At 38.3% G+C, this 19830-nt stretch overlaps 1 protein-coding gene and 1 long non-coding RNA gene across 2 annotated transcripts in view; both read right to left on the bottom strand.

Annotated features, from left to right (window-relative positions):
• LOC108670249 (adenylate cyclase type 2) overlaps positions 1–18756 on the bottom strand; it is a gene marked incomplete at its 5' end in the record, with an annotated part of 37137 nt that extends 18381 nt beyond the window's left edge. The window contains 9 exons of the mRNA XM_018157709.2: positions 1316–1465; positions 2372–2508; positions 4603–4750; positions 6711–6847; positions 7451–7576; positions 8568–8726; positions 15509–15790; positions 17506–17643; positions 18261–18756. Coding sequence (XP_018013198.2) covers positions 1316–1465; positions 2372–2508; positions 4603–4750; positions 6711–6847; positions 7451–7576; positions 8568–8726; positions 15509–15790; positions 17506–17643; positions 18261–18756 — 1773 coding nt within the window. The remainder of the gene's footprint in view (positions 1–1315; positions 1466–2371; positions 2509–4602; positions 4751–6710; positions 6848–7450; positions 7577–8567; positions 8727–15508; positions 15791–17505; positions 17644–18260) is intronic.
• Positions 10504–11076, bottom strand: LOC108670250. Its single transcript, XR_001930710.2, has 2 exons — positions 11009–11076; positions 10504–10681 (listed from the first exon to the last, which is right to left on the bottom strand). It is a non-coding gene; the product is annotated as an uncharacterized LOC108670250 (long non-coding RNA).
• Positions 18757–19830: the final 1074 nt, after the last annotated feature.

Raw genomic sequence — 19830 nt, 5'->3', positions numbered from 1 at the left:
AGAATTAAGGTGCATCAAAGTTGCCCTTTAAGCCTAATTTTAAAAATGAGGCTTGTTATTGCACAACTAAGCCATTCGAGGGCAACTATTGACGTATGATGCGAAAATTCCAATTTCAGTATGCATAAAAAGAAAGTATGAACCATTCTAAGATATATTTACCTCTATGAATTTTCTGAAGTTCTGCGTATTGAAGGAGTAAATTGCGGTAAAAGAATGTATTAAATACGGTTACTACGCTAAACAAATTAGATAATTTAAATTTAAAGATGCAAATATAAAGGGAAATTATCCAATTACATTTCCCTACTATTTCATCAAATGATATTTACGTAGTAGTTGAATGGAAATTGCTACTTTTGCTTTCTAAAAAAACTACGTAAAAAGCGTCCATTTGGCATTTCGTGTCAAAACTGTCATTTAAATGCTTATATTTTAAATATTGGGCATAGTATGGGACAATGTTATGTATGGAACGAAGGTCACATGATTGCTGATTGGCTGAGGCATAATTGTGAATCTTTTTAAAAGTCTTTTCTGTGTCATTTTGTAGGAGATTTTAAGGGCCATAAAAGGTCATTTTGCCAGCTAAAGGGTTAAAATTGCTAAATATTATAAAAAATCGTATATTGTTGATGTGTAAAATTCTAATGTTCAAGGAAAATATATTAGTATAAAAGGATGAAATTGTTAACATACGCAATAGTTTGTTAACAGTGCACATTAAAAAATGTTAGCTGCTGGTGGCATGCATGTAATGTTGGTTCAATGTTAAACAATTTTACTTTTATCTGAAGTAATTGTTCCAGAGAAATATATTCTTCATGCTCTCATATTGAGAAAATCATGAAGCAGAAATAAGACAATATGTGTGTACCCGGCCGTTGTTAGTGTGAGGGTATGGCTGGCCAAGAATTACTGAATGAAACAAGCCGTTGTTGGTGTTGCTGACTATGGCTAGCAAAGAATTACTGAATGGAACAAGCCGTTGTTGGTGTTGCTGAATATGGCTGGCAAAGAATTAATGAATGGAGCGAGCCCTTATTGGTGTTGCTGACTATGGCTGGCAAAGAATTAATGAATGGAGCGAGCCCTTATTGGTATTGCTGACTATGGCTAGCAAAGAATTACTGAATGGAGTGAGCCCTTATTGGTGTTGCTGACTATGGCTAGCAAAGAATTACTGAATGGAGCGAGCCCTTATTGGTATTGCTGACTATGGCTGGCAAAGAATTACTGAATGGAGCAAGCCCTTATTGGTGTTGCTGACTATGGCTGGCAACGAATTACTGAATGGATTATTGGTATTGCTGACCCGCGTTCTCCAGTTTGCTCCATGTGGTTGGCGATGGTGACGTCGTTGCTCCAGACGTCGTACTGCCACTTCTTGGTACCGAGCACTCCAGACAGAACGCTGCCGCTGTGGATGCCTATACGCATGTCCACGTCCACGTTGTGTTGCTCACTGCGTGCATCGAACAGGACGACATCAGAAATTTTACGCATGTATAAAGCTATCGTTGTTCAGAAAAGCCATTGTGAGAAATTTCATGATGAAATAGTAATTTTGTAAAAATAAAGCCAAAAGTCGTCAAGAATTTCTAAAAACTGGATCTACCTTTTAAAAATAATTGGCATCCTGATATATGACTTGAATTGTCATAATAACATCCTTTTTAATGAATGAAAGATTGTAAAAGTGAATCTACCTCTTAAAGATAATTGTCATGGTAAAATATGACTTGAATTCTCATAATATCCTGATCAATGCTTGAAAGATTCTTGCTGTAGACCAGTATAAATTCTCACAAACAAAGAATCAAAATTATTATATGAATTGGCTTGTTTCTGAATAACAACTTCATCAGACACGCATAAACAACATGGCTTTAGTGCAAGTCTGTAGTGAAAATAATGATTTTCATTGACGTAAAATATATAAGTTTGCTCATCGCACGTCCCGAATATGTAAGTTTGCTCACCGCATGTCACGAATATGTAATTTTACTCACGGCACGTCACGACTATTTAATTTTACTCACGGCACGTCACGAATATATAAGTTTACTCGTCGCACGTCACGAATATGTAAGTTTGCTCACCGCACGTCACGAATATGTAAGTTTGCTCACCGCACGTCACGAATATATAAATTTACTCACCGCACGTCACGAATATGTAATTGTACTCACCGCACGTCACGAATATGTAAGTTTGTTCACCGCACGTCACGAATATGTAAGTTTGTTCACCGCACGTCACGAATATGTAAGTTTGTTCACCGCACGTCACGAATATTTAATTTACTCACCGCATGTCATGAATACGTAAGTTTACTCACCGCACGTCACGAATATATAATTTTACTCACCGCACGTCACGAATTATTTCGATCATGTCAAAGCCCATGAGGACACAGTTGTCTGCGTGGTCGGGCTCGTGCTGCGGGACGCCGGACACGCAGTAGTAGCAGTCGCCCAGGATCTTGATGCGCAGGCACTTGTGTTCCTGGCACATAAAGGTAACACGGTCACACGGACGGGTTTTGCAAATGTAATACAATTCACTATACGGTACACGCAAAACTGTGTTCTTGGCACGTCAAGTATGCGGTTACACGGTAGAGCTTTGCAAATGTAAAGGCAGAGAGTTGATTTTTTTACTCGCATTAAATGCAGTCCCCGAGACAACTATACAGTACACGCAAAACTGTGTTCTTGGCACGTCAAGTATGCGGTTACACGGTAAAGCTTTGCAAATGTAAAGGCAGAGAGTTGATTTTTTTACTCGCATTAAATGCAGTCCCCGAGACAACTATACAGTACACGCAAAACTGTGTTCTTGGCACGTCAAGTATGCGGTTACACGGTAGAGCTTTGCAAATGTAAAGGCAGAAAGTTGAATTTGTCACTCGTATTAAATGCAGTCCCCGAGCGGTGCTAGAAAAGATCGTGACACATTCAGGCTCACTTCAATTTCGGTGATGCTATAGAATGGTCCGTTGAACTCCGGCGGTACGCCGGAGCTCGTGTTTTAGAAGTAAGCTTCAGGTTTTCCCATGTCATGCTAACATATATTGTAATTCTAATCATCATCAGTCATGAAAAGAGACATCAGAAGTATAAAAAAACTCTCATACAATCGCATTTGCAATAGTACCTACAGTACGCCTCCATGACGAACGCGGCAATCATATACAGCTTCGGTGGCTTCATTTTCGATAAGTACACAAGCTTAATTGCTGATATCATTCGTGCTAAGATCATAAGATATTTAAAGGTATGAAACAAAGAGAAAAAGGATTTTTACATTTTATAATTAACTGTGGCAAATTTTGTTCTCCATTAGTTTTTAATGAATCGACTGGACTGGAATCGTTATAGCAAATGCTTTGATTTCGCATTGTTTAGTGCCAAAGAAAATTAACTCCAATCGTGCATGACGACCGTGAGTCGCGCTTAGCTTGAGCGGTTTTATTCTATATGGTCAGCTGAGAAAAAAATGCTTTTTTTATTTTATTCGGCCTGCGAGCGGGCAAAGGCTGGAAATCACTGATTAATAATATAATGACTGCACGCACCAAAGGGTAAAAATTTCCTTATTGCAAAGTCCAAAATATCAGGGTTGCAGGTATCAGTATAATTTTTGCAACAAGGTACCAGTATATTCAGTATACTGATATTTTATCAGCATATTTTTTCCGACATACAGCATTTAATTGCAAATATTAGTTACTGCTGGCCTTGATTTGGTTCGGTAATTTCAAAAACTTGACAATATTTGTTTCCCGAGTCCAATAGTTAATTCGTCATTACCCGGGGTAAATAGTCCCTGAGATTTTAAAAATCCTTTTATTCCGAATATTGTCATCGTGAATCTCGCTATTTTGAATCCCGTCATCTCGATTCCCATTATTCAGGTACATTTTGTCCTCATTATTCACAGACATATATTCGAATTTTATCCGACATTTGAGAGAAATTTAGCAGACATTTTGCAAAAGTTTATTCGATATTTGTTTGGGATTCGTCCTAGATTTGCCCACGATTTGTTCCAGATCTATCTGACATTTTTCCGATATTTGTCCGACATTATTCAAATCTTTATCCTAACTTAATCTGAACTTTATTTGAACTCTGAGCGACCTTTGACCAAACTTTGTTCGGAAGCCTTCTGAACTTTATCTGATTTCAGTCCAATTTTTCTGTCAGAAATTCCTATGAACTTTGTCCGAAATACTTCTTTGTCCGAACATTTTCCTAATTATGTCCCGCACTGTGTTGCCCAGGATAGCTAATCATGGGTAGCGCGCTATCTCGCAACGCAAATCCAACCATCTCGAGTCCTGAAATTCGTCCTCCCGAAACCTATCATCCCAAATCCCGTAATCCCGATGAGTAATTGGATCCTAATCCCACCGAAACCCTAGCCTATCCCTCTGCTAAGTATGGATTTTCAGGTAATACCCCAACACAAAAAGTATCCTTGATACGACCCGTTACCAAGATTTGCTTTACTTTGACAGATATACATTTTTCTAGTTTCACAAATGACGAGTAGTAATAAAAGAGCTCACATGAGCAACAACATATATCCCCATACCTTTGCAGCAGCGTCGAATTTCCTGAAGAGTTCGTTGAGCATTTCAACAAGCTTGTGGACCTTGAGTTTGGTGGTCAGAGGCGTGAAGTTGCAGATGTCAGCGTACAGAATTGAGACTTCATTGTGCCTCTCCAGGAACAGGTTGCTACTGTAAGTTTAACATTATATTAGTTACTACTGTGCATGTAATATTATGCTAGTTGCTAATGTAAGACTAAATATTATTCTAATCGTAACTGCAAGGTTAATATTTTAATTGTCACCCGATCAGGTCAAATATTTTATTGATAGCTACTACTAGAAAAATATTGTGCTGGTACTGCAGCATGGTAAATTTTTTACTGACCGCTGCAGCAGTGAAATTTTATTGGTCGCTACAGCAGTGCGAATACTATACTAGTAGCAGCTACAGGTCACATATTTTACCGGTCGTTGCTGCAGGGCAAATATTTTATTGGGCGTTACTACTTCATGAAAGATTATTTACTGGCTGATACTGCAAGTCGCACTTCAACCAGGTACATATTAGTTGCGTTAGACGCACGTAGAACTGTTACTTATTAATATTAGACGAAGCAAGCGGAATTGGATATGAATATTGGACTGTGCTACGAGGTTTGACCCGATTTGCACCTCATTGTTGCTAGAGTGTGAACCAAAACTTATAAACAGTGTTTATTCGATAGAACAACTAGATCAAGACTCCTTTCATCGGTGGAACAATAAGAATAAGACTCCGTCCACCGGTAGAACAATAAGATCAAGACTCCGTCCATCGTTGGAACAATAAGATCAAGACTCCGTCCACCGGTAGAACAATAAGATCAAGACTCCGCCCATCGTTGGAACAATAAGATCAAGACTCCGTCCATCGGCAGAACAACAAGATCAAGAATTCGGTCACCGGTAGAACAATAAGATCAAGACTCCGTCCATCGGTGGAACAATAAGATCAAGACTCCGTCCACCGGTGTAACAATAAGATCAAGACCCCGTTCGTCATTAGAAAAATAAGAGCAAGATAACGTCCATCGATATAACAAATCGACCATCAAGACTCTGATCATAAACCAATCAGTAGTCGGAACACAAGTATGCCATGGACGAGGTAAAGCACTGCAATCTTAAGGTCCCTCACTCGGGGCCCTCTGGAGACCTGACCCCTCCCTCACTTGGAGGGCCGGCACGGAAGAAGGGGTGGGTCCGGAAACGACGCACTTAGCTTTAATGGCGCCTGCCAACAAAAACGGAGATTTTGCCTGCAAATTCTCCTGTAAGGAAGCTTTTTATTGTCGCTAAATAATTGGCAAGGAATGAAGCTGGGAGACTGTGCGCTGCTAGTGGGAGTTAAGAAACTGCCCTTTTTTGAAGACCCAAATGATGAACTTTGAGCTTTTGTTTAACTACTGGAACTTGCATGGCTTGAAGTCGAGAGAGTGTTGGATGCAAGGAAGGTTTCCACTTCTATTTATTAAGTGCCAACACTTCTATGTATATTTGTTTTTAGAATAATGTGAGTTAAATAAATTTGTATTCTAAATTCAAATTTACCATTGGTCAATGAACAAGAGACTTCTAACTCGCTTCTCTCGAGACAAGTACAAAGCTACAGTTTGTACTTATCTTTCTCTAAGTTGGAGGGAAATGCACTACCATGCATTCTGTAGTGCGAATTCATATTTTATGCAGGTAATCTTACTCCCGTCTATTTTATAATTTAAATGCAGCATAGCTTGCTTGGAACGGAATAGAGACTGAGAATACGAGAATATTGGCCGTCTATATAACTTGCGTCTACTCACTGGGGCATTTTACTGCTTCGGGCACTATTACAAAACCATTCTTAGTTAAAAAACACGTAAAGTCAATGTGCGTACGATTTTAATATATTTTTATAGCTAATTCTGCCAATAAAATTTACTGAGCAGCATAGTTTGTGTGACTTTGTGGAGCCTTTTTTAACCTCTAACAAACTTTTTGACTTTGTGAAACTATTATTCCTTATTATTTTTTTTTGAAGTTAAGAACGAATGATAAGCCTGAAATGATGAAAAGGCCTTCAAAGATTAAAATAATTATATGAATGCGAAAAGCAGTGAAGATTTTACCTGAAACGACCCATGCTTTTGGGACGAAAGTTTTCAGTCTCCATCTGATTACGAAACTCTTGCTTGACCTCCTGCATAATGGACGATGGTAGAATGGAAGACAGCAGGTCGTCCTCTTGTTTCTTGGCATTCTCCAACTGTCAGTATATAAAATATGAATTAATTTCAGCAAGTTATTTGTTCAATGCTTAACTTATTCACAATACGGCTCTAGGATATTATTTAGAATGTATTGGGGCGCAATGGTGGGACCGATATGTTAGAACAGTTAAAGTTTCAGATGATGACAATGTTTAAATAAATATTAATTACATGTGTGGTACTAAAAATTCATGCAAAAAATAGAATTTGTAAGAAATTCATTCTAAGAAAATCCTATGAAGCGATGTCCAAATTTGACCATGTAAGAGGAATATTCGATTTATCTAACAATAGTATATATAGTCTAGTTGCTGGGAAAGTATACGGAAAAGTTACAGAAGATTTAATTAACTTATAGCTAAGCTAATGGGTTGAACAAATTATATTACCCGAATACAACATAATATGACCTCTATAATGACCTTAATTATGCTCGATATTAAAATATTTTGCATTAATAGGCAAAATATGCAAAAAATACACCTATAAAAACTTTCATTAACGTCTAATTTAATTACTATGTTGAACAAATGAAACATTATTTTAACCTAAATAAATAATTGAAATGCGGTTGAGTTAGGCCTTCGCATTTAACAGACCGTATGTTTCGCGTGTAGGCCACGACGCTTATCGAGGAAGGCCCTCATGAAGACGATGTTGGTGAGATGACGAGAGTACAACCCCACCGCGTTACTCAGCAGCACGAACAGCACGGTCAGCGCCAGCTGCGACGTGTGCACCAGTTACACGAAATAAAGTTTATTGTTTTTTGATTGATTAATGTAATGTGACTTACTGTCACTAAATTGGCGACGTGTGTATCGGTTACACGAAATAAAGTTTATTGTTATTGGTTTTTGATTGTTTATTTTAATGTGACTTACTGTCACTAAATTGGCGACGTGTGCATCAGTTAAACGAAATAAAGTTTATTGTTATAGGTTTTTGATTGATTAATTTAATGTTACTTACAGTCACTAAGTTGCCTAAGTTGTTATAGTAATGATAGCAGCGTCGTTTCTTCAATTTATCCAAATTAAACTAAAGAGGAAAACTTTAGATTTTATTGCAGAACAATTGAAACAATGTGATGGATTTTCATACGATTTCAGGGCTATTATTTTTACACTACGACAGGAATAAACTGTGTTCTTATATTTATTTATTAAAAATGGATGTAGAAGCTTGGTTTCATTCATTGATTTCGTAAAGCGACTTTTACTCAAAATACATAAAAAGTTACATCTACAACGTATATTTCGATGCATTATTAAATCGTATAGAATAGAGCAAAAAAAATCATAATTTGAAGCAAGATGTTTATTTATTTTTATGTATTTATTAAATATAGATTTTCTATATTTATTTAGCACTTTATTATTTGAGAAATCATCGGGAGTATCTGCATTATTAGGTTAAAGTTCACCTTCTCTCCCAGAAATCATGAAAAGCAAGGCGACTTTCACCTTCCGTCCTTCAAGTTGCTTGGAATGGGACTCATTTTTGGCGTTGCATTCGCTTTTAAACCTTTGTAGAGTTGATTGCTTTATGCAGAATTACATTTAAGGAGACTGTGAATTCCACGTGACATCAAAATATTATTTACCTTTTTTGCTGGAGATGGTGAATTCCACGTAATATCAAAATAGAACTATAATCTTACCTTTTTTGGTGCCTCCGGTACGTGGTAATATCAAAATAGAATTATAATCTTACCTTTTTTGGTGCCTCTGGTACGTGGTAATGGAAGAGGACGGCAGCCTCGAGCCCGACGTGAGTGAGGGTAGTGAGGGCACCAGCCGCGAGGCGGTGCGTCTGGCAGCTGAACGGCAGGAACACGTACACCAGCACCAGCGAATACTGCGCATTGCCGTACTGCAGGGGAAATACGAGTCGAAAATCAACGTATTTTTAAGATAAAGTACTGCGCGTTGCCGTACTGCGGGGGAATACGGGTGCTGTGTGTACAAATTGTGAACGTATTTTTAAGATAAAGTNCGAGGCCGTACTGCGGGGGAAATACGGGTGCTGTGTGTACGAAATGTTAGTGTATTTTTAAGATAAAGTACTGCGCGTTGCCGTACTGCGGGGGAAATACGAGTGCTGTGTGTACGAAATGTTAGTGTATTTTTAAGATAAAGTACTACGCGTTGTGGTACTGCGGGGCAATACGAGTGCTGTTTGTACAAATTTTGAACGTATTGCTACTTCCTGAAAGATTACTTACAGGCTGATACTTTATTTACTGGCTGATACTGGCAACGCAGAAGTATTGCGCGTTGCCGTACTGCGGGGAATACGAGTGCTGTGTGTACAAAATGTGAACGTATTCTTAAGCACAAGTGTTGCTGATGCATAGAAAATTTGTGTGAGCTCTTAAAAGCTTCAAGTTAATTTAATATTTTTTGCGTACATAATGTCGCCAATAAAGATTTTTTATTATTGTTCAATTTAAGAACGCATACCAGTTTATTGTTGTGCTGCCATCGAGCACCTCCCATCGTCGCGGGAGGTGTGCATAAATATTTGTGTTTGCGGTTTATTTTTATTTAAGTTATTTACATTTATCTATATTTAATATTTGTTTTGATAGATTATACAACACTGCGGTTCTTTTGTAGAACTACTGGTTTGTCGACATGTGAGGTAAAAAGCGTACGCATATGTTGGGCTGAGTTCTAGGAAGCGTAAAACAAAATAAGCTTATATGACGAGCCCAAACGAAGAGTTGATGAACCCGAATGCACAAACAACATTATTCACAAGCAACGTTGCTGAATGGTGGCCGGAAAATTGTGTTTATTTGCGATTCGGCTTAAATGAACTTCTCAAGCGAACATTTACTGAAGATACCATAAAGTAATGGCTTGATCTTATGAATGAAATACTCGATACCAGAACTTGATACCTATTCGAAGACGAAAGTTGAGACAATTTATTATCATTTGATTACAAATTAAAAAACGCAAATGCTGATGGGTTTTAAAATAATTTTTGGGCGAGTCACATCTCTGTATGACTAATTTCAGTTGATCAGATAACAAGGTAGGGAATTAGGCAAGTAAAATTTCAAAAAAAATCTGGCTTAAAGATGATTAAAACGGCAAGAGATTCAATGAAGGGAGAGATGACTAGCAGGCAATAAAGATGTGAGGTGATGGACGCTAGAGATGTACAGACATTAGAACTTTTATTTAGAATGAATGAGAGGCATGCACTTGGCAATCATTGGCAGAATTTCTCCCAATTTATCATCTCAAGATATTTTTAAATCGAAGAACAGTATATTACCCAACAAAGTGAAATTATCACGAAGAAACATTTTTTAATGCTTGTTCACATATCATCGTTGAACAATTTTACACGGTGCCCTTAGTGTGTGTAGTTTAAACAACACACGAGTGCTATTTAAATGAAAATTCCAGTGGCCAATTTGTTCTTGTTTTCTCATTTCTTTCATCTTAGTATAATTCTCTTCTAGTCCCCGTTTAATTGCCCAGGATCAGACTTGCCTCCTGATCAGCGGTCTGCTGCTGGTGTGTTCGCTAGATAAGCTTTAATAGTATCTCGATTCCATTTCTTTGAAGAACTTGGACAAAACTTTGAGGAACGAGCTGATAAATGAAGATATAGGCAAGCAAAACAAGAATGAACTGGAGGCTAAAGAAATCTTTTCTTTATTTAAAAAGTTTCAAGATGGTATAAATAGCCATCAATTCCACGAGATAGTTAGTTTGGTGCTGCCTAATTTTGGTAGCGGCTCCTCTTCAATAAGCGTGAAGAGGCAAAGGAGCCGCAACTCGCTCCTGCGTCTGCCCAACCCGAAAATTCTGAAGAAAAGGAAACGGTGATCAGGCAAGGCACAAAGTTCAGCTCAAAGTAGGTGAAAAAACGCTCGATGCAATAAAAGGTCTTAAATGACAAAGTTTGCAATCGTAGCAAAAGTAGGTCGAGCTGGTGCAACTTGCTGCCACACGTTCCGAGTAAGAGCAATCTTTATTATTGGATAATCATGAATGAAGTCTTAAAATTACCAATAAATATTAGAGTATGGATAATTACGGGCTTTATTATTTATTCGGGTTTCCAGTGAAAAGGAACAGGATTTAACACCTCATCACCGCTTGCTCCGTGCCTACGAAGATAGGGTGACGTACCTGAAGTGCTAAAAAATCCTTCGGTGAATCGCTGGTGAGGTGCCGCTTCTTGGAGCTGATCCACGCCCTCGCAGAGGTAAGATGCCGGGGTCAAGGTAGTGGTATCATCCAAAACGTCAGGTGTACCATCGAGGTAAGTCGTAGCGCAGACGACATCCACTTCAGCACGTGCCCACGCATGCGTCCAAAGTCCCGACTGAGCTCAAGCTAAGCTTCCATGGGTTGCTTTAATCCATAGTTTCCAAGGTGAACAGGAGCCAAAGATTCTTGAAAAGGTTAGTCCATACCATCGAACTTGAAGCGTAGACAGGAGAGTTTCAAAATGAATCCGGCCCAAAACAGCACCTTAGGAGTTGCTGCCGTGAGGTCAGGCAACGAACTGGCACAAATTCTTCAGAAAAAGTGAAGTTAAGTATTGGGCGAGATGTTAGTTTCAAGTGGAATGTGCACATTAAAACTACTTCAAACGTCACCCAAATCATTTGTGGCACAGAGCAGGTGAGGATGGAAAATTTATGCCCGGAATTTATCAAACATTAAATTAATGAAAACTAAATCATAGTTTTTTGATCAGAACTAGATGTAATTTATTTCCTTACTGAACGATTTCTAGGTCTGTAACTTTCATTTAATTCCTAACCTAATAAGATAGGAATTAAATACATAGAGTAAATATAAATGATTTTAGAATCTAAACTTAATTTACTTACATTCAATACTCTGAATTTAAATCTGTTACGCAACTCAATTACGATTCCATAACCGTAGAAAACAATCATAAAATCTTGTCTAAAATGAACATCAATGTAGACAAGAGTTGATAATAATCAAGCGTTACTTTCTTATCTGGATGCAGGACAGAAATATTTCGAGATTTGTTAAAAGGGATAAAACTATAAAGCGGAGATGTGAGGCGAAACCTCACACATTATTTTGGAGTAGAATTCGGACGTTACTAGTCTGTTTTTCGTAACCAAATTTTTGCAACATGAGTTAGTTACGGTTTACATATAAACGGACGACAGTACAGAACCTTGACGAGTATAAGTAGACATGGCTCTTACCGGTGCGAGTTACGACGGTCGATGAAACCCGTGCTTCAATTCTCTAATGACTAATCACTTAATTCTTCTTATTACAATTAACGGCGTCGTTGGGCGAATAAGTTAACTACATAAGAGACTCTACAATCTACAGCAGAAGCTAAGTTTTAGAGTTTGCTACAGTGACGTCTGGATTATAAGCACTCCTGGATTAATGAGCGGGAATCAAATAAATTTGTTGGTCACAGTCGGGAACTGATCAGATCTTAATTAAACATTTTTGAGGTAACTTTTCTACCCGTAACTCACCTCCCGAATGAAATCTGCGTACACACTTTTTAATATTTTTAATAATATTTTAATATTTAATATTTTGCAATATTTTTAAATTGCAGTTATAAATTGCACCACGTGACTTTAAACCGTGCATAAAATGCATAGTTCCCGTGTCTGGTACTTCACGTTTTCTCCACAGTCGTTACGCTCAGTTTTATTAACTGATTGGTATGGTTTATTTCACAATCTGTCTCATTATATTTTATAATACCGAACACGAAGACGGACTGCACTGTACTATCATTTTCTCTGATTGACTTGGGTCACGAATTTAAGGACAACCGGTCTACATAGCCCCGTATGCCAGTTATATTGAATAATTTATTATTTGTGAAGTGGGCAGGAGCTTGCTGAAGAGCAAAAAGTACTAACGGGGGTGCGTCAGGAAGTGGAGCTCGTTGACTCAGCAACAAAATAAAGTAGCCATAGATCTGTCGTTGAAGTGATTACAGGCCTAAGGGTAGATTTTGGCCAAGCTACGTAATGATCTGCTGGTCTCAGAGCTCTTGGAATTTTTCGGTTTGTGTGGCGGATTCCTAATCAAAATATGTAAATTCCAACCAAGAAAATGTCACAACTTTATGGTATCGGGGCCGTGAAAGAATTTCGGTCGATGGAATGAAAACGCTGGCTTGAAAGGTTGAACGAGCTCTAAAGTTTCCGATCAAGATTGCATTTGAGTCCACTGCCAAGTTATTCATTAGCTTATGCTCATGCTTAACTTGGGTCGTTGCGAAGCTTGGACCTAATGCAAGTGCAGCGGTGTGAAATAGAACGACAGCCTCTGATCAAAACCTAATGGGCTCGTAACAGCTCGTGACGCAGCACTCTAAGAGGTCGAAAATAGAATGACAGCCTCTGCTCAGAACATATACTAGGAATGAAAAATGTTGCTCATGGCATATTAGGTCAATTGGTGCGAAATGGAACGAATTCTCCTACTAATGCTAAGGACCTAGTGGGCTCGCAACCAACTTGCGACACAAAGTCAAACGAGTCAAACGCCCATGCAAGAGTCAGTTCACAGCCTTGAGGCTGTGATGCCACCCGCTTGGGTCAACGGTTTGGATGAGCAAGCGTCGCTAGCGTTTTTTGTCTGCGCTGATGCCATGACCTTTCTTGTAGTCTCTGTAATTTTAAAATTATCCGAATTTCTGTGTTGAATAAATATGTTTAACTAAATGATTTGCGATCAAATGCCATAGACAGAAATACTTTACATGTCACGACTTGAAACGATATAAACTGCTCGTTCTGTGTGTAACATTTTGTTTGAAACAGTGAACTCAATGACATAAATCTCCATGGCTGCTACTTCTGCTGCCAATCTCAATGTGTACACGTGATTTGAATACCTATATCTTTATTTGGCAACTTCATGAGCACGGAGGTTCTTAACTCCGACGATTGTGGCTAAAAATTTCTTCTTGACTCAGATCCATATGAGCCAGTGCATGACCGTCAGCAATACGATAACGAAGAGTGGTTGTTCAGATGCTTGTCGCGGCGATACTTGCTAGTGGCAGTCTACCGTTAGAGGAGAGGAATACTCGCATGCCTTTTAGGTGAAAACTTCGTCTCTGACTCGTAATAAAACAATCCGCGTCTTGATTTTGTTCTGAAGGCTCACAAAGCAGTGCTGCGCGTTTTAGTTTTGAGTGTGTTGAAAAATGAATCTTAGAATCTAATGCACATTTCAAGGGTGCGCACCAGGCACAATTTACTCGTTTTGTACAAAATGAGTAGGTAAAATAATTTAAATATTGATGTTTGAATCCTCGGGCGATCTATTTCATAATAAATGTAAATGATTCAGTGGAAACCAAGAACATTGATGCATGTCTACCAAAAATTATTTCAAGCATGCAACTCGTGTGGAAGCATCTGCGTTGCGTATTTTGAAAAAAACACAGCCTATCTTATCGGTAAAAATAATGTGATGTAACTTTATTTATCACTGATGAACAAAACGCAAGAATCATGGCAACTGTAACGCGCATTTACATTCCTGGAGTTTTCAAATGCTTGATTATGCCTTTTTGCTGTGATAAACTGAGATTTTTGCTGTGATAGCGGTACATTCTAGATAAGATTGCAAGACTCGTCATGCTATGCACTCGTACCCCCAATAAGATAGTACAGACTATGAATATTCGATCTGATGTGATAAGAATTAGAACGCCGCCTCTCCAAGCAACAGAAACTGAAGACTGTTTCGAAATAAAAGTCACCAAGAGACACTATTGAATAGTTTACAATAAATATTCGCTCCTAATTTAATATTGCTGTAATAACTTGTGACTATACATCGTATTTCATCATATGAATTCCTAAGGCGGGCCTTATCAGTGCGGTCCAATAATAGCGATGTTGCTGTGCTCTGTAAGTTATCGTAACAGAGATAACAGGAATAACAGTACGTGCAATGTGTGAGAAATTCATGCAAGCAATATCTATTTATGCTAGCTTTGGCAGGATCATGCACAGGCTATTGGTAATTTAACAATTAAAATTAAGCGTACCTTGAAAGTTGAATTATAGTGCATCATAATCTTCTTTGGATCAATTCATACAAGCTGTTCAATTTTGTAGTTCATCCTTGTTATGTTATTGAGCTTTCCATCGCACTAAAATAAGCAATATTACTGGGAGGTTCTCAAATCTGTCGCTCATAGCACAGCAGTGAGCCGTGGTCAGAAATTTGGTCGAAGGCCAGAGATATTAATGCCTATAGATGTCAAGCTGATAAAACTAATTGTAAAGTATACACTAGACTTCATGGACAAGCGCTCATCATATAGTATTTAATTATATGATTTACGTTTCGAGCGACAGGTATGAAAAGTATCTAAAATTTTACTATTGTGAGTTTCATGATCATCGAATATGATTCTGATTTTTTTCTTAAGTTTAATCGGCTGGTACTTTGTTGAATTGGTTAGTACTTATTACTTACCTTGAGTGGGTTAGTACTTATATCTTACCTTCAGTGGGTTAGTACATATTACTTACCTTGAGTGGGTTAGTACTTATTATTACCTTAAATTGGTTAGTACTTATTACTTAACTTGAGTGGGTTAGTACTTATTAATACCTAAATTGGTCAGTACTTATTACTTACCTTGAGTGGAGTTTGGCTGTGATGAGCGAACATGTGCACAAGAGTGACGGTGATGTCTAGCCCCGCGAGGTAGCAGGTAATTAGAAGCCCCAACACCGAGTGCCACCGCGGGTGTGTCAAGAAGTGCAGTTCGTTATAGAACGTCACCAGCAGGGAAAAATTCAACAAAAAAGTTATGGCGTTGCCAATCATTTCTGCTAGCGACTCTACGGAGGATGTGTCAGTATAGGATACTTGGGATGATCGCAGCATCTCTTGTACGGCGCTGTCCGATGAGGAAAACTGCGGTAAAATGCAGCTCGTTAGCTTATGAACATATCAATAATAATTTAAAAGCAAAGAATAGTCCACAAAAATTCATATCTTTATAGAAAACGTTTCGGAGTCCAGCTCCATCGTCAGTTCGTAGAATCTAGAACATACATAGAAAGTCACAAGTTAATACAATTGAAAGCACAGAACACAATTAGAACCTAAATTTGCAAGTAATAGGGCATAACAACCTATCTATTCACAATTTCAAGGGGATAGGAGCGCACAGCTGAATTTAAACTGGGCCTAAGTTTAAAAATGTACAATGATTCTAAGATACGCAAATCTGAAGTACCGGAGGTAGAAGCTAACACCCTAAAGTCACTGTCAGAAACAGGCACATCACACTGCTCGGCGTGAGTGCGCACAGCCGAATGAGGGGGGCGCGATAGCATCTTAGGCCCAGTTTAAATTCAGCTGTGAGCTCCTATCCCCTTGAAATTGTGAATAGATAGGTTTTTATGCCCTATTACTTGTAAATTTAGGTTCTAATTGTGTTCTGTGCTTTCAATTGTATTAACTTGTGACTTTCTATGTATGTTCTAGATTCTACGAACTGACGATGGAGCTGGACTCCGAAACGTTTTCTATAAAGATATGAATTTTTTGTGGACTATTCTTTGCTTTTAAATTTTTAGTCAACTTGCGATTTAAGCAAATAAGTGACATTAATACATATAAATAATACAATAATATTTAGAAGAAATAACAGACAATTAATGTGGGCTGAAAATAATTTCGTTCCAGATAATTTTAGCTTATTTTAACCAATTTTCTATTTCTGTAAGAAATTATGCATAATTTCCATCAGCCGCACATTGAAATGATGAGCGACATAATTTAAAGCGTCATAATTAGTGGTCCTGTGGCTGGTTCAATTTAAATATAATCTTTGAGGAAACTGTCGAATATCTGGCAAATTTATCAGGCTTTTAAGAGCATAATACAGTACATAGCGTGGTAGGGGGAAGCAAGAGAAAAAAGAAGACCAGTCGGTGATACTCATGTTTCTTAATAGTAAAATAATCAAATCCGGAACAACGGTTGTGAAAAAGTACGTGAACAATAAGTATAAATAATATAATAATAAATAATTAATAAACAAAACAAACTGATTGTTGACGATCGTTTGCAGCAAGATGATTTACTGTAAGAAGTCTCCAAATTTCAGCCAGCGACTTTGTCATAAAATTGAACATTACTCATTACGGCAAAGGATAATCGCAAGAGCCGTTCGCTCAATTGCTATATACTTGATGCCTGCTGATGCATTCACTGCGTTTTTGATGAATACTGAGAGGCAAGGAGGTAATTCCGTGCTTGGGCACAAGCCGCTGCACTAATTTATGAAACGAGTATTTAAAAAACATGCATATTCGGAAGCATTAATCAGCGGACCTGCACTGATGGTCACTGATGCAGCAAAAGCTGTGACAGAAATGAGAAAATGCAAGAAGATGCAGTTGGTAAACAGATGCAAAGGCATTAACTGATAGAATTACATAAATGATGAGGGCAACAAAGACCCTATCATACATTAGCAGCTGCCGGAAGTTAGTAGAAAGATGCAAAGGCATAATCAAAAGACTCACATTGATGATCATAAGGGCAACAAAGGCCGTGGCAGACATTAGCAGTTGCAGGAAGTTAGTAGACAGATGCAAAGGCATAATCAATAGACTCACATTGATGGTCATAAGGGCAACGAAGGCCGTGGCAGACATTAGCAGCTGCAGGAAGAGGCAGTTGATGAGCATGGCATGCTGCAGACGATGAATGTAGTTCCTGAACAAGCCCTCCATACTCAGTACTCGCAGTTGACTCTGCAGAACGAAAACAAAAACAATTCATTTTTCTGTGAAACATTAGGCGTAATAATAAAGGCTGAACTAATATCTCACTGGTCAGCGACGAAGCGCTATAAACGGAACAGGAATGGGCCATAACTATTTAACAATTGATCATTATAATTGGACCTGACTAGCATAAAATTAGATTTTAATGATAGCGATGATTTATTTTTTCATTTCGGATTTGTTTAATATCAGAAAATCTTCTAATAATTTAGATTTTAAAAGCGGCATTCGTAGCACATATTGTACATCGATCGCCTTTTAATGTGCACGTTATGTAGCTAAAATGTCAGCTCCTGTTTTCCCAACAATAATCTTCGAGTCCCAAGTAAATTTGGGCAGAAATTTTAATGTCGCAAGGGTCTTAGTTCGTCAGAATCTCATATTCTAATATCGACTGTCTGCGAAGGCCATGCATGGCTTGATAGACAATATGGCTAACCTATTGGCAATGTGTAATAACCGATTTTATTTTGTTGGGAAAGCTAGGCTCGAAATAAATAACTCCAAATAACTGAAAGTTATTTGGATCCGTATATGTGCATCATAATTAATGCAAAACTTCACAATTTTACGCGAAAACTGACCTTCAGGAACGAATACTGCCAATCCCCTTCTTCGTGTTCGAAGTCGTCATTAATTTTGGTTTGATTGGTGATGACACTTGGTCTGCCAGTGAGTGACTCCATTACTCCACTGACTTTTTCATAGAACAAATTATCTTCGAGGTCTCCGGCCCCACGTGATTTTAGGGCCTGTTTTTCAATGTTTCTAAGAGTTTCTAAGATAGCGTTAATTTCCAGCCATTGACGACGTGTTGTTGCACTGGCGTTATCGTAAGAGCTCGAACGTTTGCTGTAATAACCCGAGTCATGTCGGGAATCTTGATTGTTCAAGGGGGTTAACCCTTGGGAAAGCCTTGAACCCCTAGTGTGATCACTTGCGAGGGCAAAGGGGTTCAGACGATCATAAGGCCCATCATTGTCAGGCGTGACGTACTTGGCGAAGTGACGACGCGTTGCTTCATCCAGAGGAAGAGGATCGCTTGCAAACTGGCGCCGAGTTGGGGGGATATTCTTCGGCCTGCGAACACAAATGATATCAGTCACAGGTGTTGTGTCTGTGCAAATAAAATGAAGTGTATTGTGGAACTAAAATGAAAAAATGAAGTGTATTGTGCAACTAAAATGAAAAAATGAAGTGTATTGTGCAACTAAAATGAAGTTTCGGCCTGCGTACACAAATGATATCAATCACAGGTATTGTGTCCGTGCAACTAAAATGAAGTGTATTGTGCAACTAAAATGAAGTTTTGAAACAATTATGGGCATATCATTTGTTGATGCCACTAAAACAACAGCATTTTCATAGTGTAGGCGATCGCCTCTGCTAGCAGAGGCTGGACATAGCCTCACATAGGCTATGCATGTCCTGTGTGTAGTAGTCCTTGACCGGCACCTACTAATATACTAGTAGGTATATATTGAGTTTATGGCCTTTTTTGGCCTTTTTTGTACGCGGACAAAAGGCCATCTCCAACCCTGACCCATTCAAATTTTTTTAGAGACCGCGTCAAACGCACGGCTCCTGCAAGACTTTCCTGAGTCACTGACAAAAAATTTCTTTGCAGGAATGCTGATTTTACTTCAATTATGCTTCGAGAAGCGAAAGAAATAATTGCCAAATCATGGATAGTTGGTTAATTTAATATGACGACAACGTACGTGAACATATCGATTTCGGTTAAAATGGAACATATAAAATAGTTCAAACACAGGAATTTGCAAATCGATGGTCTAAATTTTTAAAAAACAATAAATAGCTTTCTTTCGAAAGTAATTTCTTTCGCGTTAATTACTGGCCGAGCGTTAACTCGAAGTTACAAAGCAGTGCAAGTTATTTTTTCAGAAGAAAAAGTAAGCTTCACTTAACAATCAAACGTATGAACTCACAAATCTAGCACAGGAGGAAAAAGTTTAGCTAGAGAGCAGAGACACAACCGACGGAACTGCCGCGGAATAGAGAGATGATATTTCAAGCTTCTGAACCACACTGAAGTACAAAGAATAGGCAATATAATGTGATGATGTTACCTGCCAAAGATTTCTGACTGTTGTAATGACATGTGACTGTTGTAATGACATGTGACTGTTGTAA

This window comes from Hyalella azteca, unplaced genomic scaffold, assembly GCF_000764305.2.
Source record: "Hyalella azteca isolate HAZT.00-mixed unplaced genomic scaffold, Hazt_2.0.2 contig14902, whole genome shotgun sequence".
In the NCBI taxonomy this organism is placed as follows: Eukaryota; Metazoa; Arthropoda; class Malacostraca; order Amphipoda; family Hyalellidae; genus Hyalella; species Hyalella azteca.
This window is presented reverse-complemented; position numbering and strand designations above follow the sequence as displayed.